Here is a 15,741-nt window from a genome sequence, read left to right on the forward strand (position 1 = left end):
TGCCATGTGATGGTAACACTGGAACCGCTCTGGAGATACTTGTTTGATGATCAATTCCTCTGTTTTGGGGGAAGCAGAATCTTTAGGAGTAGACAGACAACTAATGAATATGAGACATTGTTTATTCATATGGTTATTATGGGCTCTTGTCATTATTGATGGATTAAAATGTTTCTCTAATCATTTTAATTCACAAGAATGATCAGGGCAGGGGAATAGGTTGCTTCACTGTTGTTCCCTTCACTGTTGTTCAGCAGTGCTGTTCCCTTTTGAGAAAACACATGCACATACACAGCAGCCAGATGTACTGAATGTATAGTGAGAAAGGAAGCACACACTGTAATACACCCAAAGGCAAGTATTACACCAACTAAAGGTGTGTGGCAGTGGCCAGGAGGAAACAGAGGAATCGTGTCAGACTGCCACAGCTTGAAAATGAAACTGACAGCCTGAAAGATGTAGTGTGCTCACTATGCCTCCTTGGCTGCTGCACTAAACAAGGTATCAGAAGACACTAATGAAAGATCCATGACTAATGCCTCCTATGGTTTCTACTTTCAGATATTCTATCCCGAAACGACAGATGTGTACGATCGCAAAAACATGCCCAAGGTAGTGTACTGCATACACGCATTAAGGTAAGACAGAGAATTCCAACACAAGGTGTTTTTTGTCTCTGACTGACCATCCCCCCCCTCTCCCCCTTTAGGCTTACTGCTTACATCATGTGTCTTACTCTTTGTATCTACCACACAATAGTCTATTTCTTGTTTCTGTTTCTTGACTGCACTTTATATTGTGGCGATCTACAGTGCATTCAGAAAGTATTCAGACCCCTTGACTTTTTCCACATTTTGTTACGTTACAGCCTTATTCTAAAATTGATTAAATAAATAAAAATTCCTCATCAATCTACACACAATACCCCATAATGACAGTGAAACAGGTTTTAGAAATATCTTATTTACAAAAATTACAAAGAGATCCTTGATGAAAACATGCTCCAGAGCGCTCAGGACCTCCGACTGGGGCGAAGGTTCACCTTCCAACAGGACAATGACCCTAAGCACCCAGCCAAGACAACGCAAGAGTTGCTTCGGGACAAGTCTCTGAATGTCCTTGAGTGGCCCAGTCAGAGCCCAGACTTGAACCCGATCTAACATCTCTGGAGAGACCTGAAAATAGCTGTGTAGCGACGCTCCCCAACCAACCTGACAGAGCTTGAGAAGATCTACAGAGAAGAATGGGAGAAACTACCCAAATACAGGTGTGCCAAGCTTGTAGTGTCATACGCAAAAGACTCGAGGCTGTAATCTGGTGCTTCAACAAAGTACTGAGTAAAGGGTCTGAATACTTATGTAAAAGTGGTATTTGTTTTTATTTTTATTTGCAAACATTTCTAAAAACGTGTTTTTGCTTTGTCATTATGGGGTATTGTGTGTAGATTAATGAGGAACATAATTAAAAAATAAAAATAATTAGAATAAGGCTGTAACGTAACAAAATTTGGAAAAAGTCAAGGGGTCTGAATACTTTCCGAATGCACTGTACGTTTTTATCTCATCTTCTGAGGTTTGAAGAGTCCTAAAAGCAGATCACATGATATCACTGTCTATAGGGGACTTCAGGATCATTTGAAAAAGATTGTGTGAACCAAGAGACGTGAAAAAGGCTGGATGAAAATTGTAAAACTTGACCTGAAACTATTCTAGGCTGTGGTGCTTTTGGTTTCAGTTTGTGGTTAAAACGTGCCATCTTCAACATTTTAGTAACAAAGGTGTGGCAATATGCAGTCATTTCACACACGTACTGTTGTTTTTGTATGTTAGCATGGATATGCGTGTGCAACGCTAGATACACCCTCGGAACTGATGAGGTGACTTCCTGTACACATTGAGTAATTTCCTGTCTACAGACAGTTTCAATATATAGGCCTAGGCTGTCTCAAGCCATTTAGTGTCTCCTTTGATAATATTGTCCAGGTCTACAAGTGATGGCAATGATGTCATTCTCACACATGATATCATTAGGCTCTAGAAGGAAAGCCTGATGTTGTTTTGGAAGCTGGGGTAGAAGGGCATGTCTCTCACTCAGCTTTTTAGTTTTTTAATTAATAGGCCTAGTGCCATCTTTATCTGAAGCCTAATTTCTTTTCATGTGCAATCCTAACTTGCAAAGAGAACAAGTGAATATTACTTGTTAGATATTACTGCACTGTCGGAGCTAGAAGCACAAGCATTTCGCTACACCCGCAATAACATCTGCTAAACACGTGTATGTGACCAATACAATTTGATTTGATTATATAAAAGAGGAACTGGAAATGGTCATCCTGATCAGAGGGATTTAACTCCACGTCCTCCAGATTTCTTCTCTATATGCATCACACACACATTATATAGCATAATGTTATATAACGTAATGTTGTTATGGCAACATAATGTTGTTATTGCAGGTTCACACCTGTTTGACACTCACTGGCCTTGGATTATTATACTAAGAGGCATAACTGTTGAAAAACTTAATTCATGGTATAAAAGTGTGTTGAAGGTCATGATTGATTCATGTCCTGATTATTGACTGTGCGATCATAAACATCACACAGGCTTGACAGAGGGCTAAGGTCCAGCAATGTACTGTAACTAACGGCTGTCTGTCCCGTGCTTTTGAACACTGAATAACTGATATCCCTGCATACTGTGGTAGACACACCCTGTTAACATCTTCAGAAAATAAACAGGCAAGCCTACACTCAGGGTGCATCCCAAATGGAAACCTTTTCCCTATTTAGTGCACTACTTTTGATCAGGGCCCATAGGGCCCTGGTCTGAAATAGTGCACTATATAGGGTGCCATTTGAGACCACCGCAGTCTCCAGTCTGCTGTCATAGTGTGGTGGTGGTAGTAGTAGAAAGTAACAGCTCTGTAGTGACATTTTGTCATTGTGTGATGTCAATGGTGTCACTATTAGTAGGTGGTTTTGTACTGACAGTTTTCTTTAACCGGGCTCTGCTTTCTGTGCCCACACTGACTGTCATGTATACAGCTATGTCATGTACACTGTCATGTGTACAGAAAAGGGTGGCTCGTATATGCATCTGAATGTGACAGAGAATTGGAGTGAATGTGTTAGCTAGTTGGCTTGTTTTTGGTCAGGGCCCATGAGGATCAGCTTCCTTCCCTGCCTGTGCGCACACACACACACACACACACACACACACACACACACACACGTGATCTTCCTTCCTGGCAGGCCGGTCTAACCCCCACTGGGAGCCAGGGAATACACTAGCTCTGAGGAGAAGTAGACACACTGGGCTAGTGGGTCTTTTGTCTTTGTTGAGAATTCAATACAGTGGAAAAATTGAAAGGCACCACAATAGAATGGAAACTGAACATAAATATTCACTCTGGATCTGATGGGATTGGTTGGGCATGCATGGGTACCCGTGTGTATGTTGGTGATGGTGTCACATTTTGTGTATGCGTGTGTGTGAAGAGAGGGGGAGTGTGTGTTTGTGTGGAGGGAAAGGAAGGAGGATGTTGTTGTTCCTTGTCTTTCCTACCTGCCTTATCGGCCAAGTCAGCAGGATGATCTAATAAAGTCTCCATCATTAGCCTCAGTCTCAATCAGCTGTTTATCTCACTGCAGGGCTGAGTTAGCCAGCCAGCCAGTCAGCCAGTCATGGTTAACAACGTATTAAGCCCTAAGGAAGAGACCTGTGTCCCTGTTTACACACACACAAACTCAGAGTTTAGAGGCTAGCATAGCACTATCATAGCCTCCTCATACACACAGTTACAGGCACTAGCCCAATATAATGAATGCCAACTTATCAGGAACCTGCTGGCAGATAAAAGATGCAGTTTCCAGCCACCTGTTTGTTTCAGGCCAACCTTAGTTAGTGGCGTTGGCAGAAAGCGGATATTTCTGGTTTTCAGGGATACAGTATTTTCAACCGAACTTCCATTTCAAATGGGAACTCCGCTCAGGTGTCTTTCTACGCCTGCTACGTTAGGTTAGTTTCAGGCTGACTGGGCTCAGGACAGTGCAGTTTGCATGTCATGATTCTGGCAGCTGCTTTCTCTGAGCACGCAATGCCTCCCTGTGGGGAGAAGGGGACATTGCAGTTTATTTGGCCGATGCTCTCCTAGTTCGGTCTGGAGCAGATGGCTGTTTCAAGTTCATTTTGGGATTCATCCTTCCTTCCTCATTTCCTTGAAGTCATCACTGATCAGATTGACATGCTTTCAACAATATGATGGATTCCTTGCTAACCCAAGGCAAGAGGAAGGATGCATTTCCAAAGTATTCAAGCTCGGCAGAAGTGTAGATGGATGCAGATGTATAGATGTTTGTAAATTATGTTTCCCCTGCCTCTGTGAGTTATTGAATATACATAGCCACATCTTAGCTTCAGCTTGCTACCCTTTCTTCCTAACCATTTAAATCTAGATCAGTTAATTCATTGAAGTTTGGAGCTTCATACCTTTCCTTCCCTAAACCCCCAGGCAGATATTCTCCAGGATACTTGAAGCATAACCTGAATAGAACTAGCTCTGCTGAATGTCCAAAATGTCATTTAAATGTAACATAACCTCCCCCCCCCTCAGCTTATACCTGTTCAAACTGGGCATTGCACCACAGATCCAGGACCTGCTGGGGAAAGTGGCCTTCACAGGTAAGACCAGGCTACACCACCTCTACTAGTCTATCATGATAGTTAGAGGGATCATAAGAGCCATAGCTGGAGTTCATCCTGTACTCTAAAGTCAACCCATGGTGTTCTTCCCTGCCTGGCACCAGCCAGGTTTGAACTGGAGGCTGGGTCCTTGAACCTGTAGGAACATGTTGCTGTATAGTGGTATTATAGTATAATGAGCATGTTGCATTTAGCTAACTGCTCCAGAATGAACACTAACATAACATACAGCGTTGTAGTGAAGGAGGAACCGCTCTAGTGATTACTACCTCCCTTTTTGAAACTAAAGGAAAACATGAGCCTCAGGGCTTTTCTGAAGACTCATTTAAATTGGCTTGGCTTGCACGTGTGGGTGGTAATGACACATAATTGGTGCTCATGTTTGGTTTTTATTGAAACAGATTGTCATCACTCACACCCAGCTGCGTGTTCAATTCAATAAGCACTGTGGAGATCAGTATGATTGTACCGTGGTTGATATGAGTGAAGTGTGAAGGACCAAACATCTCTTTACCATTCTGTTTTACAATCTCCAGTGTGTCTTGATGTTATATAGGTTGCTAGTGAATGAGCAGTCCCTCTCCTGGGCACAGGAGGCTGCTAACGGCTCATAATAATGGCCGGAATGGAGCAAATGGGATGGAATCAAACACCATGTGTTTGATGTATTTGAGACCATTGCACCTATTCCGCTCCAGCCATTACCACGAGCCTGTTCTCCCAAGTTAAGGTGCCACCAACCTCCTGTGCTCCTAGGGTATAGAGGTTTCCTGCTGTGCCAGTTTGGCTGACCTGTTGTAATGTGTTCCTGTCTGTCCCACAGAGGAGGAGATCAGTAACATGCGGAGTGAGCTGGAGAAGTACGGCATCCAGATGCCAACCTTCAGTAAGATAGGAGGCATCCTGGCCAACGAGCTCTCAGTGGACGAGGCAGCCTGTGAGTAGTACAGTACACTGTTCCATCCACTGGATTACCTCTGGAGACCACTGGTCTTCTATTCTGCTCCTGAATAGACCCATAGGGTGTGCAGGGTTTGGTTCCAGCCCAGCATTAAAATACCTGATTTGAGCTAATCCAGGCCTTGATGATTAGTTGAATATGTTGTGTTAGTGCTGGGCTTCAACAAAAGTATGATAGACAGACATAGATAGACAGACATGTTTGATGCTGAGTGGGACTTATTCTTGCCTCTGTCCCCAGTGCATGCTGCTGTGTTTGCCATCAACGAGGCGGTGGATAAGGGTGAGGCGTCAGTGACCATGGGGGCTTTGAAGAACCCCAACGCCATGCTGAGGAACACTGGGGAAGAGCTGGCCCAGGACTACCAGGTTACACTGAGCCGGGCCAAGGCCAGCAAGGAGGACCAGGCCTCAGGCAGGGTGAGGAACTCTCAGACAAGGTTGTGTCCCAAATGGCATCCTATTCCCTTTCAAGATCACTGCTTTTGAACAGAGACCTATGGGCCCTGATTCCGGGTAGAATTTTCTAAACTGACCTTGGATCAGCAACTTGATCCTGTTCTGAACAGAAACCTCTTAGACCAGGCAGAGAGGTAGTGAGAATTGGTAGTATATGAGTCTTGTATGCAGTGACTACCACCTGAAACACTTGCCATGACATTCCAGTGGCTGCAGCGTCAGCGGAACTCCCACTACAACACTCGTCTTCCCACACAAACTGGCATCTCTCCTCCCATCCTCCTCACTAACTCTGTTAATTTACAATTTTTTTCAGCAAAGTCATGAAATCTAAAGTTAATATGATGGCCAGATGATCAACAATTTTAGCATTACAGATTTAGTTTCAATATGCACAACATTTTTAAAAAACGTAAAGGGATAGTGCGATATGAACTCATGGATAACATCTTTATGTCTTTCCATGCAGTGTGAAGGAAGTAACTAGCATTAGAGCAATGACTGGAAGTCTACCGATATAGCTAGCATGCAAAAAAATGGTATCCATGAGATCATCTGACTCTGGTTAAGTAGAAAAACGGCTTGATTGCCAGAATCTCGCATTATCCTTAGTCCGTCTAACACAATGCTTTTCTCTTGTCTCCCTGCTCAGCGCTCATCTGTAGCCACAGAGGAGAGAGATGTTTATGAGGAGCTGCTGACCCAGCAGGAGATCCAGAGCTGCATTGACCTCGTTAACAGTAACAACAGTTCCTGTCTTATGACCTCAGTTCTATTCTGAACATCTCTAGGATAGGCCTTCAGAATGTCTAGAGCAGGGGTGTCAAACTCAATTCCTGTAGGGCCATGTGCTTTTTGTTATTTTTTCTCAATTTGTGTCCAATTTAAGACCTAGACAACCAGGTGAGAGGAGTTCCTAACTAATCAATGACCTTAATCAATCAAGTACAAGGGAGGAGTGAAAATCCGCAGACTCTCGGCCCTCCACCCATGGTCAAGAGGTAGTGGCCGGGGGGGGGTAATTTATTTGGGATGTGGCCAGTGTCTCCATCCAACCCCTGCTCCCTCCTGTCTGTCTCTCCAGCCCAGGTGGCGGTGCGGCAGGTGAACCAGGCCATCTCTGCCCAGGACGAGGCTGCTCTGCTGGCTGGGCTCAGGGTGCCCGCTCTGGGGATGCTGGGGGTCCAGGAGGCCAACTCCCACTGGTACCTGGAGCACTTAACCTCCTACTGCCAAGTCAAGGCTCGGGTCAGTAAGGCCAGTGGTCAAAGTAGGGGACGCATGTCTAGTAGGTTTTACAGGTGTCGGGTATAGAAGGTATCCTGTCAAAAGAAAGGAGAATACTAACACACTGTGTAGATGTGTTTTTGCCTTCAACAGTGTATGATGGCAGACTTTATTCGTTGATTAAAGTTACATTAGTGTTACAGAACCAGGATTTTTCTATTGAATTGTCACCCAAACACTTTCTCCTTGGACCTCAGGATGCTGGAGGTGCAGTGATGCTGCAGAGGGAGGAGATTCAGAGGGTGGTCAGCTCCAGTAACGACTTTGCTGAGGCAGAGAAACGAAGTAAGCACCCCTCACCTCCCATTCCAGTAATTTATATGAATTACATCAGAATAAATGTGTTTGTTGGGTATTTGTAGGTTGCTAATCCTTTGCAATCTGCATTATAAAAAGATTGATGAGTATGATGGTTTTCCTGTTCAGAACTGGAGGCCATTGCATTGATCAACGCGGCCATTCGTCATGGCGTAGCAGCAGAGACGGTGGAGGTGCTGATGAACCCAGAGGCCCAGCTTCCTATTGTCTACCAGACAGCTGCCAACCTCTACCAGACCGAACTATTCAGCCTGCAGATACAGGGGGCAAAGGTGACGCACGCAGGCATACACACACTAACACACACACATTTGAGTTCAAATTACACTTTCCTATTTTAAGCTATGATATAATGCTGTATTGTTGTGAGCGGGTGCTGATTGACACAACAAAGTAGTAATAGATTTCCCTATCTTGGTTGGCCGGTGTGCAGACAGTTGTGTGTCTGTCCAGGTGTGTATGCCGTATATGGTCACTGAGCCTTCTGTCTGATTATATTGAGTAGGCAGGACTGGGGCATGAGGAGCTGTGTGTGGCAGTAGAGATGCTGTCTGCGGTGGCCGTGCTCAACGAGGTCCTGGACACAAAGGACCCCCAGGCTGTCACTGAACAGCTGACTGACTCTCCTCTGGGCTTCAGCAACATGGATCAGGACAACCTTCACAGGTAGCTTACACCACAACCATCTCAACCTACACAGGTAGCCAACACCACAACTATCCCAACCTGCACAGGTATCCAACACCACAACCATCACAACATGCACAGGTAGCTAACACCACAACTATCACAACCTGCACAGGTATCCAACACCACAACTATCACAACCTGCACAGGTAGCTAACACCACAACCTGCACAGGTAGCCAACACCACAACTATCACAACCTGCACAGGTAGCCAACACCACAACTATCACAACCTGCACAGGTATCCAACACCACAACCATCACAACATGCACAGGTAGCTAACACCACAACTATCACAACCTGCACAGGTATCCAACACCACAACTATCACAACCTGCACAGGTAGCTAACACCACAACCTGCACAGGTAGCCAACACCACAACTAGCACAACCTGCACAGGTAGCCAACACCACAACCTGCACAGGTAGCCAACACCACAACCTGCACAGGTAGCCAACACTACAGTTGAGGAACAATGGGAAAGTAATTCTGCTTTGAAAGTTGATAAACTTGTAACCTCACTTTTGAGAAAATGGCTTTTGAATGTTTTGGTACACCTACTGGAGACCTCTTCTTTGTCTACTCCCATTCAGCATCGTTCACACCCTCTTAAGCTTTAGCCCCACCCATCTCATTTTAAGGGTTGATCCGAGCGTTCTGTCCTAACAACAGCAGTCAAGCACCCAAGCTAATTGGCTAATGTTGGCTAGCTTGCTAGTTACTTCCAGACACAAATGAGAGAACAGCTCACTCTGACCATTTGCTGTTTTTATGTTATCCAGAGTGTTGGTGACTGCAACTGTGCTGCTGGCAACAATTTACGCTTTTTTGCCAACGTTTACTGACACCGGCCATATTCAACAGGTGTTGAGGTCGGGTGAATGTGGAGGCCAGGTCATCTAATGCAGCACTCTATCACTCTCCTTGGTCAAATAGCCCTTACACAGCCTGGAGCTGTGTTTTGGGTCATTGTCCTGTTGAAAAACAAATGATAGCCCCACTTAGCGCAAACCAGATGGGATGGCGTATCAATGCAGAATGCTGTGGTAGCCATGCTGGTTAAGTGTGCCTTGAATTCTAAATAAATCACCGACAGTGTCACCAGCAAAGCACCATCATACCTCCTCCTCCATGCTTCACTGTGGGAACCACACATGCAGAGATCATCTGTTCACCTACTCTGCGTCTCACAAAGACACGGCGGTTGGAACCAAAAATCTCACATTTGGACTCATCAGACCAAAGGACAGATTTCCACCAGTCTAATGTCCATTGCTTGTGTTTCTTGGCCCAAGCAAGTCTCTTCTTCTTAGTGGTGTCCTTTAGTAATGGTTTATTTGCAGCAATTCGACCATGAAGGCCTGATTCACACAGTCTCCTCTGAACAGTTGATGTTGAGATGTGTCTGTTACTTGAACTTTGAAGCAGTTATTTGGGCTGCAATCTGAGGTGCAGTTAACTCTAATGAACTTATCCTCTGCAGCAGAGGTAACTCTGGGTCTTCCATTCCTGTGGCGGTCCTAATGAGAGCCAGTTTCATCATAGCGCTTGATGGTTTTTGCGACTGCACTTTAAGAAATGTTCCGGATTCACTGACCTTCATGTCTTAAAGTAATGATGGACTGTCATTTCTCTTTGCTTATTTGAGCTGTTCTTGCCATAATATTGACTTGGTCTTTTACCAAATAGGGCTATCTTCTGTATAACACCCCTACCTTGTCACAACACAACTGATTGGCCAAACACATTAAGAAGGAAAGAAATTCCACAAATGAACTTTTAAGAAGGCACACCTGTTAATTGAAATGCATTCCAGGCGACTACCTCATGAAGCTGGTTGAGAGAATGCCAAGAGTTTGCAAAGCTGTCATCAAGGCAAAGGGTGGCTACGTTGAAGATCTCAAATATAAAATATATTTTGATTTGTTTAACACTTGTTTGGTTACTACATGATTCCATATGTGTTATTTCATCGTTTTGATGTCTTCACTATTATTCTACAATGTAGAAAATAGTAAAAATAAAGAAAAACCTTGGAATGATTAGGTGTGTCCAAACTTTTGACTGGTACTGTAGCTAGCTAGCTAAACAATTAACCATAATCCCAACTCATGACGTTACTACCCTGCATGAATCTGCAGGTAGCTAACCAACCAGGTTCAATGTTAGCTAGGCTATAACTAGAAAGCAAATGGTTCTGAGATACGAATAATATTACTACACAGATCATAGCAACACTTATGCAGTTCTACTACGAGATACAGTTGAAGTCGGAGGTTTACATAGACCAGGAGTGTCAAACGTACGGCCCGCGGGCCGGATCAGGTCCGCAAACGGGTTTAATCCGGCCCGCGAGATGATTTAAAAAAAACAAAAACTAAAAACAATTGTAAAGTATAAAAATGCGCTGCAATTTTTCAATAAAATAAACTGCTGTTCCAATTGCGTCCACTGGATGGCGCAATAGCAATTGTGTTACATTTACATTACATTTACGTCATTTAGCAGACGCTCTTATCCAGAGCGACTTACATGAGCAATTAGGGTTAAGTGCCTTGCTCAAGGGCACATCGGCAGATTTTTCACCTAGTCGGCTCGGGGATTAGAACCAGCGACCTTTCGATTACTGGCACAACGCTCTTAACCACTAAGCTACCTGCCGCCCCGTTAAGCAAGCAAACTGTTTATACCGGGGCAGAGCAAGTAGGTCAAGCACGTGCAGCCAATGAGCTACTTTGTTTTGCCCGCGATATTTATTACGGCTTCTACTTTTAACATTATGTGCTTTGGCACCCTCATTGCCCCAATATGTCTCTGTCAAAAAAGAGAAAAGTGGACGCAGAGTGCAGAGTGTTCCAAGAAAAATGGTCATCCTATGGGAAAGCTGTATGTTTGGTGTGTTCAGAGCATGTTGCAGTGCTGAAAGAATATAACCTTCGTCGCCGACAAATATGCCGACAAATATGACAACTTTCAAGGACAGCGGAGATGAGAGAAGGTGAATGAACTGTTGGTGGGTCTGAAGAAACAGCAGTCTGTGTTTACTCACAGCCGAGACATCAGTGACGCTGCAGTGAAAGCTAGCTACCTCATTGCTAATGAAATCGCAGTGGCTTCAAAACCATTTAGTGAGGGTGAATTTGTAAAAACATGCATGATGAAGGTAGCGGCGATTGTGTGCCCTGAAAAGCAGCAGGCTTTTGCTAATATCAGCCTGACAAGAAACACAGTTGCAGACAGGATTTCCGATCTTTCAGTGGATTTGGACAGCCAGTTGAAGCAAAAAGTAAAGTCATTTATTGCGTTTTCGGTGTCAATTGATGAAAGCACGGACATTACAGATGTTGCACAACTGGCCATTTTTTCATCCGCGGAGTTGATGACACATTGACCGTCACCGAGGAGTTCGTGGAGTTGGTGCCGATGACAGATACAACGACAGCAGCTGATATTTTTACCGCACTCGTCGGCGCGCTGGACAGGGTCGGAGTGGACTGGTCCCGCGCTGTCAGCCTGGCTACAGATGGTGCGCCCTCAATGATCGGGAAAAAAGCAGGCGTTGTGACAAAGTTCAGAGAGAAAGTGCAATCTGCAAATGGAGGACGTGATTTTTTGACTTTTCACTGTATTTTGCACCAGGAGGCTTTGTGTTGCAAGTCATTAAAGATGGATAACGTCATGAAGGTGGTCATCCAAACTGTTAATTTCATCCGATCCAGAAGCCTGAATCACCGTCAGTTTGACAGCCTTCTCAGAGAGAAAGACCACATCTATGGCCTGCCATACCACACTGAGGTAAGATGGTTAAGCCGAGGTGCTGCGCTGAGGCGTTTCTTTGATTTACGAGAAGAAATTGAACAGTTCATGGAAGAAAAGGGCAAACCAGTGTTAGAATTTCATTCCGCAGAATGGATGCCGGACCTTGCATTTATGGTGGATGTTACAGAGCACCTGAATAACTTGAACAAACAGCTGCAAGGGCGCAACAAAGTTGTCACGCAGTATTATGACAGCATACGTTCTTTCAAGTTGAAGCTGTCATTGTGGGAGACGCAACTTGCCGGTGGTGATGCAGCTCACTTCCCCTGTCTGAAAAATTTGTGCGCGACCCAACATGTGGCAGACATGAAGCGGTTCAAAGATAAAATAAATGGACTGTTACGGGAGTTTGAGCAACGCTTTCAGATTTATGTTTTTATGTTGATGTGCTATTGTTTTTAATTGATTTTATTTTATTTGTATATTTAACCTATTCTTGACTCTGTGGTTCTTGCACTTGTTTGGGGAACAGGATTTCATTATTTTTATCTACATTTCTGCCTGAGAAATGACACACTGATATAGTTCTGTGATCTGTGAAACAGTTCTGTTAATCACTGAGGCATTGTGTGTTTGTGTGTTCTTTTTCTTTAGAATTTTCAAATAAACTTGACGTGTTTTATGATTAATAGTGATGTTGTGCTTGTACTATTTTGGACACGCTGTCCTCAGGCTCCAGCTTTATGTTGTATGTTGATCGTATTAAAACAAAGAAAACAATCTGAAGTTGTTGTTTTTAAGTTATATATATATACCATGATTTTTCCGGTCCGGCCCACTTGGGAATAGATTTTCCTCCATGTGGCCTCTGAGCTAAAATGAGTTTGACACCCCTGACATAGACCTTAGCCAAATACATTTAAACTCACTTTTTCACAATTCCTGACATTTAATCCTAGTAAAAATTCATTGTCTTAGGTCAGTTAGGATCACCACTTTATTTTAAGAATGTGAAATGTCAGAATAATAGTAGAGATTTATTTCAGCTTTTATTTCTTTCATCACATTCCCAGTGGGTCAGAAGTTTACATACACTCAATTAGTATTTGGTAGCATTGCCTTTAAATTGTTTAACTTGGGTCAAACGTTTCGGGTAGCCTTCCACAAACTTCCCACAAGAAGTTGGATGAATTTTGGCCCATTCCTCCTGACAGAGCTGGTGTAACTGAGTCAGGTTTGTAGGCCTCCTTGCTCGCACACGATTTTTCAGTTCTGCCCACACATTTTCTATAGGATTGAGGTCAGGGCTTTGTGAAAGCCACTCCAATACCTTGACTTTGTTGTCCTTAAGCCATTTTGCCACAACTTTGGAAGTATGCTTGGGGTCATTGTCCATTTGGAAGACCCATTTGTGACCAAGCTTTAACTTCCTGACTGATGTCTTGAGATGTTGCTTCAATATATCCACATACATTTCCTTCCTCATGATGCCATCTATTTTGTTAAGTGCACCAGGCCCTCCTGCAGCAAAGCACCCCCACAGCATGATGCTGCCACCCCCGTGCTTCACGGTTGGGATGGTGTTCTTCAGCTTGCAAGCCAGCCCCCTTTTCCTCCAAACATAACAATGGTCATTATGGCCAAACAGTTCTATTTTTGTTTCATCAGACCAGAGGACATTTCTCTAAAAAGTAGGATCTTTGTCCCCTTGTGCAGTTGCAAACCATAGTCTGGCCTTTTATTGGCGGTTTTGGAGCAGTGGCTTCTTCCTTGCTGAGTGGCCTTTCAGGTTATGTCGATATAGGACTCGTTTTACTGTGGGATATAGATACTTTTGTACCCGTTTCCTCCAGCATCTTCACATTTACATTTACATTTAAGTGATTTAGCAGATGCTCTTATCCAGAGCGACTTACAAATTGGTGCATTCAACTTAGGATAGCCAGTGGGACAAGGAAACGTATGATCTCTGTAATTGCAAACAAAGGTTTCTGTACCAAATATTAAGTTCTGCTTTTCTGATGTATCAAATACTTATGTCATGCAGTAAAATGCAAATTAATTACTTAAAAATCATACAATGTGATTTTCTGGATTTTTGTTTTAGATTACGTCTCTCACAGTTGGTGTACCTATGATAAAAAATTACAGACCTCTACATGCTTTGTAAGTAGGAAAACCTGCAAAATCGGCAGTGTATCAAATACTTGTTCTCCCCACTGTATATCCACAGTAAAACATTTACATTTACAGCATTTAGCAGACGCTCTTATCCAGAGCGACTTACAAATTGGTGCATTCAACTTATGATAGCAAGTAGGACAACCACTTTGTCATTTTTTTATTTTTTAGGGGGGTTAGAAGGATTACTGTTATACTATTCCAGGTATTCCTTAAAGAGGTAGGGTTTCAAGTGTCTCCGGAAGGTGGTCAGTGACTCCGCTGTCCTGGCGTCGTGGGGGAGCTTGTTCCACCATTGGGGTGCCATAGCAGCGAATAGCTTTGACTGGGCTGAGCGGGAACTGTGCTTCCGTAGAGGTAGGGGGGCTAGCAGGCCAGAGGTGGATGAACGTAGTGCCCTTGTTTGGGTGTAGGGTCAGATCAGAGCCTGAAGGTAAGGAGGTGCCGTTCCCCTCATAGCTCTGTAGGCAAGCACCATGGTTTTGTAGTAGATGCGAGCTTCAACTGGAAGCCAGTGGAGTGTGCGGAGGAGCGGGGTGACATGAGAGAACTTGGGAAGGTTGAACACCAGACGGGCTGCAGCATTCTGGATAAGTTGTAGGGGTTTAATGGCACAGGCAGGGAGCCCAGCCAACTGCGAGTTGCAGTAGTCCAGACGGGAGATGACAAGTGCCTGGATTCACAAGGTCCTTTGCTGCTGTTCTGGGATTGATTTGAACTTTTCGCACAAAAGTACGTTCATCTCTAGGAGACAGAACGCGTCTCCTTCCTGAGCAGTATGACGGCTGCGTGGTCCCATGGTGTTTATACTTGCATACTATTGTTTTTTTTGTACAGATGAACGTGGTACCTTCAGGCATTTGGAAATTTCTCCAAGGATGAACCAGACTTGTGGAGGTCTACAATCTTTTTTCTGAGGTCTTGGCTTATTTCTTTTCATTTTCCCATGATGTCAATCAAAGAGGCACTGAGTTTGAAGGTAGGCCTTGACATACATCCACAGGTACACCTCCAATTGACTCAAATTATGTCAATTAGCCTATCAGAAGATTCTAAAGCCATGATATCATTTTCTGGAATTTTCCAAGCTGTTTAAAGGCACAGTCAACTTAGTGTATGTAAACTTCTGACCCACTGGAACTGTGATACAGTGAAATAATCTGTCTGTAAACAATTTTTTGAAAAATTACTTGTGTCATGCACAAAGTAGATCTCCTAACCGACTTGCCAAAACTATAGTTTGTTAACAAGAAATTTGTGGAGTGGTTGAAAAACGAGTTTTAATGACTCCAACCTAAGTGTATGTAAACTTCCGACTTCAACTGTGTATATATATATATATACACACATATAAATACATATAGATAAATATAAATAAATAAA

General features: G+C 43.7%; 1 protein-coding gene across 2 annotated transcripts in view; it reads left to right on the forward strand.

Moving 5' to 3' along the window:
- iqgap2 (IQ motif containing GTPase activating protein 2) overlaps positions 1-15,741 on the forward strand; it is an 86,253-nt gene that overhangs the window by 42,705 nt on the left and 27,807 nt on the right. For both annotated transcript variants that reach the window (XM_041901239.2, XM_041901240.2), the window contains exons 5-13: positions 562-638; positions 4,615-4,682; positions 5,527-5,640; positions 5,905-6,083; positions 6,775-6,862; positions 7,207-7,370; positions 7,607-7,694; positions 7,836-7,999; positions 8,233-8,393. In XM_041901239.2, the coding sequence (XP_041757173.2) occupies positions 562-638; positions 4,615-4,682; positions 5,527-5,640; positions 5,905-6,083; positions 6,775-6,862; positions 7,207-7,370; positions 7,607-7,694; positions 7,836-7,999; positions 8,233-8,393 (1,103 nt within the window). The remainder of the gene's footprint in view (positions 1-561; positions 639-4,614; positions 4,683-5,526; positions 5,641-5,904; positions 6,084-6,774; positions 6,863-7,206; positions 7,371-7,606; positions 7,695-7,835; positions 8,000-8,232; positions 8,394-15,741) is intronic.

This window comes from Coregonus clupeaformis, chromosome 16 (genome assembly GCF_020615455.1).
Source record: "Coregonus clupeaformis isolate EN_2021a chromosome 16, ASM2061545v1, whole genome shotgun sequence".
In the NCBI taxonomy this organism is placed as follows: domain Eukaryota; kingdom Metazoa; phylum Chordata; class Actinopteri; order Salmoniformes; family Salmonidae; genus Coregonus; species Coregonus clupeaformis.